Below are 18,113 nucleotides of genomic sequence, written 5' to 3'. Positions count from 1 at the left end.
ATAAGTGCAAACATATGATATTTGTCCTTCTCTGCCTGACTTATTTCGCTCAGCATAACACCCTCAAGGTCCATCCATGTTGCTACACATGGCCAGATTTCATTGTTTCTCATTGTCATGTAGTATTCCATGGGAGAGTACATTTTTTTTTAATGTTTGTTTGTTTGTTTGTTTGTTTTCTGATAGAGAGAGAGACAGCGTAAGCAGGGAAGGGTCAGAGAGACAGGGAGATACAGAATCAGAAGACAGGCTCCAGGCTCTGAGGTATTAGCACAGAGCTTGTCGTGGGGCTCGGACCCACATACCTTGAGATCATGACCTGAGCCAAAGTTGGACGCTTAACCGACTGAACCACCCAGGTGCCCCAAGAGAGTACATTTTATGACTGTTCCTCAAGATCCTATGCAACAACTTTCTATGAGACCTTTTTTATTCTTCTTGTTAATACGAAATATGCTTTCTTTTTTGCTCAAATAGCAAGTTTATATATTAACAAACAAATATTATTTTATTTATTTTTTAACTTCTCTTGAGCCTTGATTTATTTTTTTAAATGTTTTATTTTTTTGAGAGAGAGACAGACAATGTGAGCAGGGGAGGGTCAGAGAGAAAGGGAGACACAGAACCAGAGGCAGGCTCCAGGCTCTGAGCTGTCAGCACAGAGCCCGACCCAGGGCTCAAACCCACAAACCCCAAGATCATGACCTGAGCCAAAGTCGGATGCTTAACCGACTGAGCCACCCAGGTGCCCCAATAAATATAATTTTAGAGACCAGCAAATGGGGGAGAGGGGCAGAGGGAGAATCTTAAGCAGGCTCCACAAGTGGAGCCTGATGCAGGGCTCGATCCCAGTTCCCTGAGATCATGACCTGAGCTAGAACCAAGACTTAGAAACTCAACTAAGTGAGCCATCCAAGCACCCCAGCATTCTTATATTTCTATTTAGCCTTCATTTCATTCTATTTAACACAGTTAATTTATTAGTCTCCTATTCTGGCTTGTAAATGCTTTGAAGGCAAGGACACTGTCTTTCTCATAGTTGTGTTGAGTACCTTCTATACATCTTATACATATCAATACTAAAATTTTAATGTATTAAAATAATAAGCAACACTACTGTAACACTAAAAAACTCCAGTGTTAATGAAAACTGGACCACCATAGAGAGCTTTGAAAGTTTAGTCATATAAGGAACTAGATTAAGGTCTCATTAAGCAAGCCTCCCACCCCTCTCCCATTCCTCTCTACTTACTGTGGATGAGAACTGAAAGTAACTAGGTTTGCTAAATTAGGATCAGTAGGTATATCAATCTCACTCTTGTTCATTTTTTTTTTTCAAGAAACAACCTAATCAGGCGATTACAAGCGATCCAAAACACTGGGAAAGGTTATGAAACCCGGAACCTCTACATAATGCTGAGCAGAATTGATGAGTACCAGAAAAAGGTGATGCAGGTCTGGACCAACAAGCAGAAGTCTTTAGAGAAGAAACGGAATCAGTGCCTGAGGAAAATGATATTCTTATTTAGCCAGGTAACTTGTTTTCTATTCCCTCTCCCCAGTGTGTTGTAAGAAAAATGAAAGTGGTAAGCTTTGAAAATAACACTTACCTGGAGATATTATGTATACTAGTTTTCTAGGGGCTGTAACAAATTACCACAAACTTGATGGCTTAAGACAATAGAGATATATTGTCTCCTTTCTGGAGGTGAGTTTGTGGAATCAAGATGTTGGCAGGACTGGCTCCTTCTGAGGCCTCTGAAGGAGAAATTTGTTCTGTGCCTCTCTCCTAGACTCTGGTAGCTGTCAACAACCCTTGGCATTCCTTGGCTTGTAGCTGCATACATCCAATCTCTGCCTCTGCCTTCCCATGGCCTTCTTCCCAATGTGTCTAATATCTTCTATTCTGTCTCTTATAATACATGTGTCATTGGATATAGGACCACCTGGTTAGTCCACAATGATCTCATCTTGAGGTCCTTAATTACATCTGTAAAGACCCTTTTTCCAAATAAGGTCACTTTCACAGATTCTGGGTGAACATATCTTTTGAGGGGTTTACAATTCAAGCCAGTACACCATGACCTCAGTGAAAACTCTTAAATTGATGACAGGGATGCTGACTGGACTCCCTAGATGGGAAAAGATTAGAATTGGAATGACTTCTAGAAATGCTCAACTCCTTCCTAGTCAACCCACATCTACCAGCCTCTAGATATAAAACTCTTTTATTTATTTATTTTTAAAATTTTTTATAGTTTATTTATTTTTGAGACAGAGAGAAACAGAGTATGAGTGGGGGAGGGGCAGAGAGAGAGGGAGACACAGAATCTGAAACAGGCTCCAAGCTCTGAGCTGTCAGCACAGAGCCCGATGCAGGGCTTGAACTCAACAAACTGTGAGATCATGACCTGAGCCAAAGTCAGACGCTTAACCGACTGAGCCACCCAGGTACCCCGATATAAAACTCTTAAAGTTACCACTCTCCAACAGATTCATGATGGTTAGTTACTTTTCTCCTCAAAACTATCAGAAAGCAAATTTTAATAGCATGAGTTTACAATAAAGGAGATAAGAGTTTATTTAACTGGCTTACATAGCTTCAGATTCTTTGTCTCCCTCTCTCTCTGACCCTCCCCTGCTCACACTGCCTCTCTCTCTCTCTGTTTCTCTCTCTCTCAGAAATAAATATTTAAAAATAAAAAGAAGGGATTTAGAAGTTAGGCTGACCTTGACTCCCATTTTGACCACTTACTAGCTGGGTGGCTCTAGGCAAGTAACTTGAACTCTCCTAAGCCTCAATTATCTGATCTCTCAATTGGCAGGAACATTTGTTTCAAAAGATTGTGAAGTTAGATAATACATTAATAATATTAAAACTATATAATCTAAGTGCCTATACGTCTGGAGTACTCAATAATATTTATGCATTATTATTAGCAATAACAGAGGACACAAATTTTTTTTTAATGCTTTGCAGTTCCATTTTTTAACCAGAAGTGTCTCAGAAGAGGGGTCTCTCATTTTCCTTTTTTTTTTTTTAATTTTTTTTTAATGTTTTATTTATTTCTAGGAGAGAGAGAGACAGCGTGAGCAGGGGAGGGTCAGAGAGAGAGGGAGTCACAGACTGAAACAGGCTCCAGGCTCTGAGCTGGCAGTCAGCACAGAGCCTGACGCGGGGCCCGAACCCACGAACCGCGAGATCATGACCTAAGCGAAAGTCGGACGCTTAACCGACTAAGCCACCCAGGCGCCCCTCTCATTTTCCTTTTTAAAGCCACCTTCCTGCTTTTGTCTGGCAGGTTTTCAGGATCAATTTTCAATATTCTTTTATTTGTTTCTCCCTCTCTCTGACTCCCCAAATTAATTTATAGCACCATGCACAGAATCTGATCCTGTTAAACTCTGAACAACACTCATTATGTCCCAGAGCCCCTCTGAGATAACCATTAGTATGCTTTTGGGAGTGACAGTGGCCTTCCAGAAAGTGATAGAGCTGAGATTAGAATGATTTGTTCTGGGATTACATGCTCCAACATGGAGCTCTGGAACATTCTTGGAGTTCTAGGGCTATCTTATATCTATTTTTTAAAATTTTTTTATAGTTTATTTATTTTTTGAGACAGAGAGAGACAGTACATGAGTGGGGGAGGGTCAGAGAGAGAGGGAGACACAGAATCTGAAACAGGCTCCAGGCTATGAGCTGTCAGCACAAAGCCTGACACAGAGCTTGAACCCACAAGCCATGAAATAATGACCTGAGCTGAAGTTGGATGCTTAACCGACTGAGCTACCCAGGCAACCCAAATTACTTGCTACTTTAAAAGGTATAGAATTCTCATCATAGCTTGATCCAAATTAGACATAATTTTCCAGGACAGCTATATCTTAAATATTAAAGCTCTTTGGCCAAAAAAGGGCTATTTTTGACACTTTTTGGTTTAAAAAAATATGGCCAATGTAGATGAAATAAAGCAAAATGAGTTGGCAGTGTCAAGAACTGTCTAATAGGAATCACAATATATAGAGCACTTCAGAGAATGAATAAGGGTCTGTGATTAGGGAATGCAGAATCTAGATGATGAGGTGATTATTAACGCATAAGAACGGAGAGGAAAAAGCAAAAGGGAGAAGAGGTTACAAATGAATAAATACCTTACAATGGTCCAGAGTTTTGTTCTGCTACCAGATTGTGTGAGTTCAAATCAGCTTCACCACATATTAGCTAAGAGACTTTTGGCAAGATGTGAATTTTCTGAACTTCAGGTCTCTATATGTAAGACAAAGACAACAATAGTACCCACCACCTCATAAAGTTGTTGTAAATACCAAATGAGTTAATATAGAAAAAGCATGTGATACTCAGTAAGTATTCAATAGGTGTTATCATTAGATTTGCATAGTGCTTTACGATTTATGAGGTGCTTCCATATATATTATCTTACACAACACTCACAAAAACCCTGTGTTATTATCTCTGTTTTGGAAATAAGAAGAGGTGTAGATAAAATTAGCAACTAACCCAAGTCACAAAGCCAGGAAATTGTACAGCTTATACAGGTTTTTATATAACATAGGTGCCACCTCTGAAATTTTGTGTTGGAGGTGAAGGTGTAGGAGGAAGGGTGAAAGAGGATGGAGGAAATGGATTTGTAAGTGCAAAAGGAAGAGTCACAGTTTAGCTAGGGCCAGCTCAGGTCTTCCTAAAGGCTCTGACCCTTTTTTTCCCATGGTTTCCTTTTCTGATTTATTTATTTTCAGCTTCAACAGACGTATAAATTGAATCTTAGTCAACCTATCCCTCTCATTATCAACAAAAAGCAGATACCCACCTCTACCAAATCTGTTCAACAACCATTCCTAGAGCTGCTAATAGAAGACAGAAAGTCTGACACGTTCAAGAAATCTCGGTATGTGGTAGGAAAGACTGACGTTAAACCTGTTTTGGATGATATGTGGAACCTATTCTTTTTTTTTTTTTTTCCTGCCCAAGAGCTTCCCCTTCCTCACAATTACGATATGGTGCAGTGGAGAATCTAAGGTAGTATTAATTTTCTTACCTAATTTAACAAGAGGCTTATTTACATATATTTCTACATAAATATTTAACATTTAATTTTAAGTTCCTTTTTAAAAATTGATCCTGGCTTGCTCCATGCCTGCTCTTTTCCAGGAATGAAGTAAGTCCAGTTTTCCTTTTAGTGGTTCCCCTTTATAACAATTTCAAGACTGGGGCTGTCTTGCCCCTACAGGTGACATGACAGTTATGGTCCTGGAGGTAAATAGACTGATGGAACCCCTTCCTTATAATGGGTCTTGGGGGCCTCATCTCACATGTATGGGCTTACTCCAAAGGCTCAACTAGGTGTTTAATTTTTTCCATGTCATTAATTGTGAATGCTAAAGACTTTAACTAAATAGTTGGATGAGGCAGAACTTTTTGAATAAAGTGTTAGAATTCTTTTCCCATACTTTTGAACTTATATCTAACTGAATTATAACTAGTGTCAAGATTTTTCCAGATGAAAGATTAATTTCATTAATCATATGAGGACATACATTTATAGATTTGTGGAATATTTGCTAATTTGTGATATTCTACTTGAATGTGAATTGTTTTATTTTTGCTCACTGAATAATTTAGTTCAACTTTAAATTAATATTAAATTAAATTAAATAAATAAAGCCAGTCTTGCTAAAAAATGAAGCTGATTCTTCTTTATTATGAAACAAATTCTTTTAATACAGAATAAAGAAACTTAGAAGGGTTACTTTTTTCCTTTTTTTTTTTCAGAGAGAAGGTAAGAGTTTTGGGAAGAAAGAGAGAAAAATGTTAATGGGGAAAAAAATAGTCTGGATATGGTCTACATATTCCATGAAGCTAAGAAGGTAGTTTTAAAACATTACTAGGCGAAGTCATGGAAATGGAAGTGCAGCTTTTGGGGAAGAAAAAAAGCTATTTTAGCAAATTCTGCTGTTTTAATTTATCTCTCAGTCAAAGTGAGCATAGTTAATGTTTTTTAGTGCCAGAGAGGGCATCATAGGACAAGGTGGTGGTGAAGAGAAAAGGGGAGAATAAGAATCATACATTTTGATTGGATATGGAGCTCAGGAGAGTTTGGCACTTCCAATTAGTGCTCTCTGGTTCTTTAGGCAAGAAGACCAAATGCAAGCCATCTGGAATGCTGATCTGTCTACTTCAAGCTACCCAATAACAGAGAAGACATCAATACACTCACTCTGGGCCCAGCTGGGTGGGTACCCAGATATTCCTATGCTACTCCAGTTAGATGTTCAATCTACCTTCAGAAAATCTCTTGGATCCATTAAATCACAGTAAGTTAAGGACTGGGAGCACTCTGGTAATTGGGCCTTTGGTCATATATCTTCTGTTTCCCTAACTTTACCTTACCTTATGGCACCAGGGAATTACCAAAAGTAGGTGTTTGGTGTAAATTTAGACATTACCTTTTCCAGGATGCTGTATAAACAGAAGTATACAGTATGTAACCATCTGAATCTGTCTTTTTTCACTTAGCAACTTAGCATAACTCCTATGAAATTCATTCGTGTTATTACATGTATCATTAATACATTCCTTTTTATTTACTGATGGTATTATTCCATTATATGGCTGTACCACATTTTTAAATCCATTCATCAGGTGAAAAACATTTGAGTTGTTTCCACTTTGGGGCTATTATAAATAAAACTACTATAAAAATTCATATACAGGTTTTAGGGTAAATGTAAGTTTTTACTTCTCTTAGATAAATACCCAGAAGTAGGATTGATGGGTTAGATAAGTATGTTTAACTTTTATAAGAATTTGCCAAGCTTTTTTCCAAAGTGACTTTTCATCTCTGTATTTATTCAGTGGGGATAGTTCTTGTCCTGCCTCTGGATGAAAACCTAGATGGTTCTGTGACATTTCTAGTAACTTTTCAGTAATATGACTATCTGGTTAGTAAAAAGTCCAGAACCATGTAGAAGTAAAACTTTCATTTTATTTTAAAGTTAGGCTTTCCCTCTCTTCCAGCTAAGACTATTAAACTTATAGTCAGAGAAGAAGGATATGAACAGCTTCTTTTTTCTACCCTACTACTTCTGTTCTTACTTTCCCAGTTTGATACTATGGACCCTGTAGGGATTAGAGGTCTCGTAAGGGAGAAGAGAGGTGGTAAATGGAAAGTTCTTACTATAACTGCTGCGTTTTCTAACATCAGTGCTTCCTGGATGTGGCAGATTTTTAAAGCTGACTCACGAGGTACTTTGATCAGTTCCTTGGAGATCACCATCACTGGAGATCTCTTCTCTGCAGATTTCTTGATCTTGTCAAATATTTTTCTATTCCAACTGGTTGTTTACGTCTGTGATACCTCCAGTTTCTCTCTGCTGAGATGTTTTTGCATATTTAGGTATCCCTCACAGACAGAATCCATGACAGCCCTATGCCATCTTTCTTGGGTATACATATGTATATATGTGGCCCACATCTAGTCTAGTGGAAACAGAGTGGCTTTCTTTGTCCAAGTAAACTTTGAGGTTGAAGGCTTATCCCAATGCAGCAGCAGCATGCTCTTTGCTTCTGCTATTAGTACAGCTAGCCAATCAATCACTGCCTTAGCTTTTTTTAAAGTATTGAATCAGGCCTCATTCTATTGGGCCTCCAAAATGCTGGGGGCTGCGATACGTTCTTGGAGTGGAGAATGGCTAGGTATGCTCTCAAAATCTTCTCCTTGACCACTTCATACTCTGAGTGTGAGTTAGAAGATTAAGAATCAATTTAATTAATATTCAACTTTATCCAGTCAACCTGAATTTAATCTGACAACTTTTTCATTGTGGTGTATCAAAACTTCCATTTTGATATGCTACCACATACAAAATGTGTATTAGGAGTTTCTAACTTGTATTGGTAGATGCCTGAAAACATTCAGAGTAAGAGGTGCTGAAAACAGTGAAAAAAATTAAGACATTATAGGAAATAGGAGAACTGAAGTCTTGGATTTTTGCTATTTTTCACTAAAAATAGAAATATAGAAAATATGCATTTTAAGACATCTTAAGTTAGTAATAATGGGCACTATATTATCAGTTACTATTTGCCATTCTCCCTTTTTTTTCTCTCACTATGATCTCTTCAAGGCCTTCCTCCCCGCAAAAAGATTATATTTATTTTACTTTGTGAAAATTCAAGTACAAACCAAGAGATGTTCTTTCCCTCTGGGCTTAATTATTTCTACCAGTCCTTAGATCTCAGTTTAAACAATTATTCTTTCTGAGCTGTCTTCTCTAATCCCTCCTATGTGCTCCCATAGCATCTTATAATTAAACAGTATCCTAGCACTTACCATTCTATATTGTGTCTCATTATTTACCTCCCCTGATTTCAGACAATATGTTTTGGAGAAATTAGCTGCCTTTGTGCTGAACTGCCACTGCTTTTGCTCTGCCTGCTTTCCTTTCAAAAAATATTTATGGACTATTTAATATGAGCCAAGTACTATACCTAGGTACTAGATACAATATATGGGAAGGTCTCAAGAGATCATAGATAACAGGCAGAGGAAAAATTTGTGCAAAGATCTAGAGCCTATAGCGTATTGCTTCTTTTGGTTTATCTCCTTAAAAAAACAACAACAACAAACTAAATAATATTTCCACCTACTCCTCAGTTCCCTTTCTTCCATTTCCAACAGAGGTGACTAGAACTAAGATTTCTCTTCCTGTCTGGATGAGTTATGTGACACTTGGAGCTACTGCAATCTTTGGCAGCCCGGGGGTGATAGCCACAAGATAAAAGGACAGTACACCAGGAATTACAGAAAGGGAAAAACAAAACCCTTTCCTTGATGATGTCTAGTTTCTAGAACAACCCTGAGTACACCTGCCTATGGACTTTTGTTAAGTGAGCAATAGATGGCCTTTGTTTAGTCAGGGATTCTATTGCTTATAGTCATGTGAGCTTGAAAAGTATGTGTAACCTGCTATTGTTGGATAAAGTAGTCTAGAGATGTCAATTATATCCAGGTGATTGATGGTGCCGTTGAGTTCAACTATAACCTTAATAATTTTCTGCCTGTTGTATATGTCCAATTCTTTTTTTTATTCTTTTTTTTTATGTTTTTTATTTATTTCTAGGAGAGAGAGAGAGAGAGACAGCGTGAGCAGGGGGGGTCAGAGAGAGAGGGAGTCACAGACTGCAACAGGCTCCAGGCTCTGAGCTGGCAGTCAGCACAGAGCCCGACACGGGGCTCGAACCCACGAACCGCGAGATCATGACCTAAGCGAAAGTCGGACGCTTAACCAACTAAGCCACCCAGGCGCCCCTGTATATGTCCAATTCTGATAGAGGAATGTTAAAGTCTCCCAACTACAACAGAGGATTCACCTGTTTCTCCTTGCAGTTCTATCAGTTTTTGCATCATGTAGTTTGATGCTCTGTTGTTAGGCAAAACAGTAAGGATTATTTTGTCATCTTGGCACATTGACCCCTTTATCATTATTAAATACCCCCTTTATGCCTGATAACCTTCCCTGCTTTAAACTGTACTCTGTCTTAAATTAATATAACTATTCCTTTCTTTTGATTAGTGTTATCATGGTATTTTTTCATCATCCGTTTACTTTAAACCTACATATCTTTATATTTAAAGTCAGTTTCTAATAGACAAGATATATTTGGGTCTTGTGTTTGGATCCACTCTTATAATCTCTGTCTTTTAACTGGCATATTTAGATCATTAACGTTAAGGTGATTTTTGATATAGTTGGACTAATATCTACCATATTTGTTACTGTTTTCTATTTATTGCCCTTGTTCTTTTGTCTTTCATACTTTTTCTGCACTTTTAGTTTTGAGATTTTATAATTCCATTTTCTCTCCATTCTTCATCTATACTTTTTTCATTACTTTTTAAAGTTCCTGCCCTAGACTTTGCACTATACATTTACAATGAACCCATGTCTATTTTCAAATAACACTATACTGCTTCATGGGTGGTGCAAGACCTTGCAATAACCAAATATTCCTAATTCTTCCTTCACTCCATCTCTTGTATCATTTCTGTCATCCATTTAATCTATACATAAGCATGCATATATCATTGAATACATTGTTGCTGTTATTATTTTGAATAAACTGTTCAAATCTAACAATCTGTTAGACAAGTTAAGAAAAATAAAACCTTTTATTTTTATTCCTTCCCAAATGCTCTTCCTAATCTTTATGTAGATCCAAATTTCTGATTTATATCAAGTTCCTTTTTTCTGAAGAACATCTTTCAACACTGCTTGTAAGACAGATCTACTAGCTACAAAATTCTCTCAATTTTTATTTGTCTGAGAAAGTCTGTATTTTTCCTTCACCTAAAATTCTTTGCAGGGTACAGAATTCTAAGTTGGTAGTTTTTCTCTCAACATTTTAAAAAATTATTTATTTTTGAGAGAGCCAGAGAGAGCCAGAGTGCAAGCAGGGAAGGGTCAGAGAGGGAGGGAGACACAGAATTCAAAGCAGGCTCCAGGCTCTAAGCTGTCTGTACAAGAGCCCAACAACACAGGGCTTGAACCCATGAACCATGAGATCATGACCTGAGCTAAAGTCAGATGCATAACTGACTAAGCCACCCAGCGACCCCTCTCTCAACGACATTATACTCCTTTATCTCTTAAACATTATACTCCTTTCTCTTGCTTGCATGGTTTCTGAGAAGTTGGATGTACTTTTTATCTTGCTCCTCAATAGGTAAGGTGTTATTTTTCCTTCTAATTTCTTTAAAGACTTTTACCTTAAATATGATGTGCCTAAGTGTGACTTTTGGAGCATTTATCCTACTTGGTATTATCTGAGTTTCCTAGTTCTGTAGTTTGGTGTCTGACATCTATTTGGAGAAATGTTCCATTGTTATTGTTTCAAATATTTCTATATTGTTTCTTTCTTCATACATACGCATTATACGTATGTTATACCTTTTGCAGTTATCCTCCAGTTCTTGGATATTCCGTTTTCTTCAGCCTTTTTTTTTTTTTTTCAGTTTTGGAAGTTTCTTTTTTTTAATGTTTTTATTTTATTTTATTTTTTTTGAGAGAGAGAGACAGACAGAGTGAGGGAGGGGCAGTGAGACAGAGGGAAGGAGACACAGAATCTGAAGCAGGCTCTATGCTCTGAGCTGTCAGCACAGAGGCTGATATGGGGCTCAAACTCACAAGCCATGAGATCATGGCCTGAGCCGAAGTTGGACATTCAACCGACTGAGCCACCCAGGCGCCCAGTTTATTAAGTTTGTATTGCCATATCCTGAAGCTCACAGATTCTTTTCTCAGCCATATCTAGTCTACTAATGAGGCCATCAAAGACACTCTTCATTTCTGTTAGTGTTTTTGATCTCCAGAATTTTTAAAAATTCTTTCTTACAATACCTATGTCTTTGCTTTAGTATCTATCTATTCCTGCATATTTTTCCATCAAAGTCCTTAGCATATTAATTATCATCGTTTTAAATTCTCAGTATAATTCTAACACCCCCACCATATCTAACTCTGATTTTGATGCTTGTTCAGTCTCTTCTGTGTTTTTTGCCTTTTAGTGTGCATTATAATTTTTGCTAAAATCCAGACATGATGTACTAGGTGAAAGAAATGCTGGCAAATAAGCCTTTAATGACGTGGTATAAGGTATAGGAGAATGGGAAACATTACATAGTCCTGTGATTAGGTCTTAGTCTTTTGAAGAGACTGTGCCTCTTGTCCGTGAACTTTACCAGTGCTTCTTAATATCCTCCACTCTCACCTTTGGTGGCACAGGATGGCTAGAGGGAACTGGAATTGGGTATTTCTTTTCTCTCACATAGAAGGCTAGGGTCCCTTTGACTGAGCCTTCCTGGAGTTTTTAATCTCAGACTTGTCTGTACTAAGCCTCCAGCAATTCATCAGTTAAAGTTTAAGTTGCTTTTTTTTTTTTTTACCAGGCATGTTTTCTCATGGGTTTCTGCTCCAGTAAGCTGTGATTCTCTGTATTGCCTGACTCTCCAACTTAGAGTGCAACGGTTTGCCCTGTGACCTCACTTCTCTGAATATAGGTTGTTAGGAAGGAGTAGCAACTTCTTGCATATATTCTTCAAAAATTTTCTATGCATTTACTTTTTGGTTGCAAAAATGAGCTCATATTGAACATGTTTTTTTTTTTTTACCTTGTTTAGTGTTTCACTTAACAGTACATCTTTAAAATTTTTCTATGTCAATATAGACTTACATCACCAGTTTTATTGATTGCATGATGTTCATTGTATAGTTCCATCACAATTTATTGAACCGTTTGCCTATTGATGGAAGTTTGGATATTTTTCAACGTTACAAAAAATGCTGCAGCAAATATCCTCGCATAAGTTTGTACAGTTATCTGATGATTTCCTCATAAAAATGCCATTAAAATAATACTAGTTTTCTTCCAATTACAAAAGTAAAGTGTGACTATCATAGAAAATTTGGAAAAGACCAAGATCCATGGCCAGAAATAACCATTGTCAATATTTAAGTTCTAACTTTAGGTGTAAGAAGACTGTCTAATAAGTAATAAGCTATTGCCAAGCTCTGCTCTTCCTGGGAGATATTCTGCCTTGTTAAGGTGACTTCTATAAATAGAGATTACATATCAATTTTATAGTTTAGTTTTGTGAGTTCTGGAGGCACTCTTATTTTCCCTATGAATCATCTATATTCTATTTAATGAACAGGGTGTATTTAATGAGCAATTTGTATTAAGAACAATGTATTTAACAGCAATTTGTAATATGATAAATTTTCTTATCTTGTTTGCAGGTTTAAGAAGATTCCCAAGTGACTGTAAAATTAAATACAAGCATGTTGAAAGTGAATTTCAATGTTGCAGTAGAATTCCTATTTTCTTTCTTTCATGTACATACATTGCTTTCCTATTCTGTGCTTTTACATTCTGCCTATAGTTAAACATCATTTCCAGACTATTAACATTACCACTCAAGAAAGAATATCCTCTGCTCTAGATTACTAGAAGCACAAAGCTTCAATAAACTCTGTGATAGGCTGTCATAAAAGGGACATAATATGGCCCCTCACATGATTGCAAAGTGGCACAGTATACTTCCCAGAACCTAAACCCAAAGATGCCTCAGAAATAAGAAATGAGTAGATATAAAAAAGAAGGAGGAGGATGAGGTGGAGGAAGAGGAGGAAAAAAAGAAAACCAACAGAAACCTCTGGAAGGTCAGAAGGTGATTATAATCTGGTAAAGAAGTGAAACAGTAGCCTGGGACAGAAGAAAGCCAGGCTTCCAACATGGGGAGTGGATTTGTGGAGAAATTTTGAGTTGGGCACTATTCTAACCCCCACAACTACCCATACTTTCATCACTGCCTTCCCTAGCAGATGCATACGGAAATACTATTGGTATGTAGAGTTAAAACAAAACAAAACAGAACAGAACAAAACACCAAAGGAAATGCTGGCTTAACCAACAAGCATCAACAGGTTTCCTTGTACCCTCCCCCCACAAACCCATAGGCCTTCTTTCCACCCACAGGACTAGATAATACATTCTTAGAAAATAACAAAGCCTAGGGTAAGATATAGAGAGGTGTGTAAAAGGGCAAAACCTTCTGGTGAGAATGACACACATGAGGATATTAAAGCTGGAGCCCTGCTCACCAGAGGTGGTACAAGCTAAGGTCTAGGTTTTGATTCTTTCTACCCCTTTCTCCATCCATTACCTAACAAGATAACTGATAATTGATACCCATGAGGAAAATGACCTCACAGGGAAAAATAACTAGAAAATTAGAAAGGCAATAAACTAAATAGCCTAGTCTAGATGACAAGAATAAATAGGATACATGCCAAATAAATGTCCCTAAAAGAGGATACTGATAACGAAGCAGAAACAGTTATAAAGAAACAAGTATAGGGGCGGCTGGGTGGCTCAGTCAGGTAAGTGTCCAACTTGATTTCTGCTCAGGTCATGACTTCATGGTTTGTGGGATCTGGCTCTGTGCTGAGTGCAGAGACTTCTTGAGACTCTCTCTCTCTTTCTCCCTCTCCCCAGCTCACACACACACTCTCTCTCAAAATAAATAAACAAACTTAAAAAAATTTTTTAAATAAAAAACAAGTAGGATTACTGAATATTCAAACACAGTAGAAATAAACTTATTGGATGACATAAAGCAAAATGGAAACATCCCAAGATCAGGTCAAGAAACTTTTTGAGAAGACACTGAGAAGGAATTAGAGATGAAAGATAAAAAAAATGAAGAAATAATGAGGCTAGACATAGAAATGACAGCATTTATATAACAGGAGTGCTAACTAGAGAGAAAAAAAGTAAATGAAGGGAAGATGATTCATGAAAAAAAAGTGAGAACTTCCAAAGAAAGATTGCTATTGAAAGGGTATAAGGGATGGTAAATAGAGTCAATATGGGAAAATGGCATTTATTGATATTTTAATGAAATTTAAGAATTTCATAGGCAAAGAGAAAGTTTTAAAACCTTTCTAAGAAGATCAGCTTACCCATAGAGAAAACAAATCGGAATAATGTCAGACTGCTCAAGAGCAACATTAGGGGCAGGTAAACAATGAAATATTCTCAAAATATTAAAAACAGAAACTTTGACTCTAAAATTTTATATTCAGCTATAAGTTATCAATTAAATGTGAGTATACAATATTCTCAGACCTTCGAGGTCTCAGCAGATTATCATAAAGATTCTCTGAAAATATTCCTGTAGGAAATAATCTAAATAAAAAGATTTTAGGAAATGTGGTAAAATTTAAGATAGTAAGAATGAGAAAATATCCTTGTAAAGTCTGTTGTCTAAAAAAGCATTTTATACACACACACACACCAGGTAAAACAAAGCAGGGAACACAGTGTAACATCAAGAGATAGGTAAGAATGCATGTGTTAAAGTATTTGTCCTCCTAAAGGGGAAGATACAGATAGATGTTGATAAGTTTAATAAATTAGGGGAAAAATACTAGTAAATGCCTTAATATGTTAGGGATAACTAATGAAGAACAGATATAAAATTCATGCTTTTCTGGGGTGCCTGGGTTGCTCAGTCAGTTAAGCATCCAGCTCTTGGTTTTGGCTCAGGTCATGATCTCACTGTTTCATGGGTTTGAGCCCCATGTTGCACTGTGCAGAGCCTGCTTGGGATTTTCTCCCTCCCTCTCTCTCTCTCTCTCTCTCTCCCTCCCTCTCTCTATCTACTCCTCTCCCACTCACACCGTCTCTGTCTCTCTCAAAATAAATAAATAAACATTAAAAATTTTTTAAATAAAATGCATGCTTTTCAAACCCATAGATAAAATTGATTTATCCAAGGAAATGAGCAAGAAGCAAAAAAAACCCACTAAAAACTAAAATGGAATACAAGCTCTAACATACAAATAATTTAATATATTAAACTCACCATAGAAAAGATAAAATCCCATATTGAATTTTTAAAAATCAAGTGGAGTGCCTGTTTGGCTCAGTTGGTAGAGCATGCAACTCTTGATCCCAGAGTCATGAGTTCAAGTCCCACATTGGGCATGGAGCCTAACTTTAAAAAAGGGAAAAAAAATCTAGGAACATCTGGGTGGCTCAGTCAGTAAAGGGACAACTCTTGATTTCAGCTCAGGTCATGATCTCAGTCATTAGATCAAGCCCCACATAGGGCTCTGCACTGACAGTGGGAGTCTGCTTGGGATTCTCTCTCTCCTCTCTCTCTGCCCTTCCCCTTCCACATGCACACTATCTCAAAATAAAATAAACATTAAAAAGGAAAAGAAAAAATCTAGCAATATAATGTCTACATGAGACACTTTAAAAAAAATTTTTTTAATGTTTTTTATTTATTTCTGAGAGACAGAGAGAGAAGCGTGAGCAGGAGAGGGTCAGAGAGAGAGGGAGACAATCTGAAGCAGGCTCCATGCTCTGAGCTGTCAGCACAGGGCCCATCGCGGGCCACGAGCTGTGAGATCATAACCTGAGCCAAAGTCAGACGCCCAACCAGCTGAGCCACCCAGGCACCCTGTGAGACACTTTCAAAAAAAATTTATTTGTTTATTTTGAGAGAGAGTGCAGAAGGCCAGAGAGAGAGAGAGAGAGAGACAGGGAGAGAATCCTAAGCAGGGTCTGAACTGTCAGTGCAGAGCCCCAGTATGGGGCTTGAATTCATGAACTGCAAGATTATGACCTGAGCCAAAATCAAGAGTCAGATGCTTAACCGAATGACCTACCCAAGGGACCCCTAGAAACATTTAAAAGAAAGGCTGGACGAGTTAAACCAAAAGGATGGGAAATGGTAACAACCAAAAGAAAGCCAAGCAGATGTCTAACATCAGGTCAAAAATAGAATTCAAGGGAAAAAGCATCATTAGAAGCAAAGGGAGACTATAGATAAAGAACATGGAATATACAGAAAATATAATGCATCTATATTAATACAGGTGCTTATTATGACATAACTTCTAAATATACAAAATAGTAGCTGACCCCTGGCTCTCCCTGCAGCCCTCTAAAATGATGTCTGTTTTAACTCCCATAACCCCCTCATCAGTTGGCCTGGAAATGAGGTGGGGGTCTTACTCCTCAATGCTACTTCTACATCATTCTTCTCAACTCTCTAATAATACTCAACTTTAAATCTCCTGTTATTATGCCATATACCATTCATTGCCTTCTCTGTTGCAGTCCTTTACCTCCTCTTTGTTTACTGTCACTCTATCCAATACTTCTGCCATAACCCCTAGCAATTTCAATATTCACTGAACTCTTTACAATGCCTGACCTTGCAATGTTTTGATCTGTTCTCCTTTGGTGACTTAATCCTCTAGCTGTTTAGTCATACCCTTGGCCTTGTCATTGCAAAAACAAAACAAAACAAAAATACCCTGCAACCATTCCATAATTTCAGTTTCAAGTAACTGATTCTCTAAACATCACCTTTTTATAGCTCACTCCCACTAGTACCTGAGCTCCAACAATCCTCTAATCTCCAGAGAGACCTTTTGCTTCATCGATTCCACCACCTTCACAGCATCCCTCACTCTTTTGTGTCCTTGATTCCTTTGTAATCTACTTTAAATTCCATGATAGATAATTATAATCAGTTCTTTGCATATGCTCTCAACTCAAACTCACTTGTTCCTCTCTTGCTCCAAAGTACTCCTTGGTTGACCACAGTCCAGCTTAAATAAAATTTTCTCAGCCTGCTTGATACCTGCATCCTAGCAGCTGAATGTAGTTTCAGAAAAACGTTCAAATTTGCTGACTAGTCTTACATTAAATAATCATTAACCTCATCTGGCCCCATAATACTGCCTGGCAAACATACTATATTTCCTTAATCCATTTACTCTGACTTTCCTGGACAAGTTTTCTCCTACCTCCTCATATTCCAGAGGCCTTCTCTTTCATCTTCTTGGCTGATGACCAAGCTCCTTACCTCACTGAGGAAATGGAAGCAATCATTATTAAGTCCACATACTTCTCCTACCACATCTCCCTAACTATCTACATTTGTACCCATATATCTACTTTCTCTTGAATTTGTAATTTCAATTCATCTTATATAAAATAGCTATTTTGTTTCTGTTTTTCATTTTGTTTGGTTTTTGGTGTTTCTGTTCATATTAGCCTGGAATACCTACTTATATGTCTTTCAATTTCTCTGTAGTCTTTCATTTTAAGCGTGTCTAGATAATATATTATTAGACCTTAATTTTTAAATTCAATCTGAGATCCAACCTGAGTTTCTACCTTCTCATTGAGGGATTTAACTTATCACCATTTATTGTAATTTCAGTTATATTAGGATTTATTTTTGCCATCTTGTAAAGATGAGTAGGATGGAAAACTAATGACCCGATTAGGAAAAAGAAAATAATCAAATAATCAAATCACATAATGAAATCTAAAGAACTAGTACAGATACAACAGAGACAGAAAAGAATATGATGGTCAATTATAAGCTGATATAATAAAAACTTAGATGAAACATGATTTTTGGAAAATTATGAAATTCTAAAATTGGCAGAAAACATTAAAAAATGAGCAAACTAAATACCTATAAATAAGTTGAATAGCAATT

The 18,113-nt window shown here is 37.2% G+C and overlaps 1 protein-coding gene across 1 annotated transcript in view; it reads left to right on the top strand.

Annotated features, from left to right (window-relative positions):
- FAM186A (family with sequence similarity 186 member A) overlaps positions 1-12,875 on the top strand; it is a gene marked incomplete at its 5' end in the record, with an annotated part of 87,717 nt that extends 74,842 nt beyond the window's left edge. Inside the window, 5 exons of the mRNA XM_039241338.1 lie at positions 1,341-1,533; positions 4,762-4,910; positions 5,687-5,689; positions 6,154-6,336; positions 12,820-12,875. Coding sequence (XP_039097269.1) covers positions 1,341-1,533; positions 4,762-4,910; positions 5,687-5,689; positions 6,154-6,336; positions 12,820-12,841 — 550 coding nt within the window. The remainder of the gene's footprint in view (positions 1-1,340; positions 1,534-4,761; positions 4,911-5,686; positions 5,690-6,153; positions 6,337-12,819) is intronic.
- Between the last annotated feature and the right edge of the window lie 5,238 nt (positions 12,876-18,113).

The sequence above is a fragment of the Hyaena hyaena genome, unplaced genomic scaffold (genome assembly GCF_003009895.1).
Source record: "Hyaena hyaena isolate Hyena2069 unplaced genomic scaffold, ASM300989v1 scaffold_192, whole genome shotgun sequence".
Classification (NCBI taxonomy): domain Eukaryota; kingdom Metazoa; phylum Chordata; class Mammalia; order Carnivora; family Hyaenidae; genus Hyaena; species Hyaena hyaena.
The sequence above is the reverse complement of the archived record's forward strand: the minus strand, read 5'-3'. Positions and strand labels throughout refer to the sequence as shown.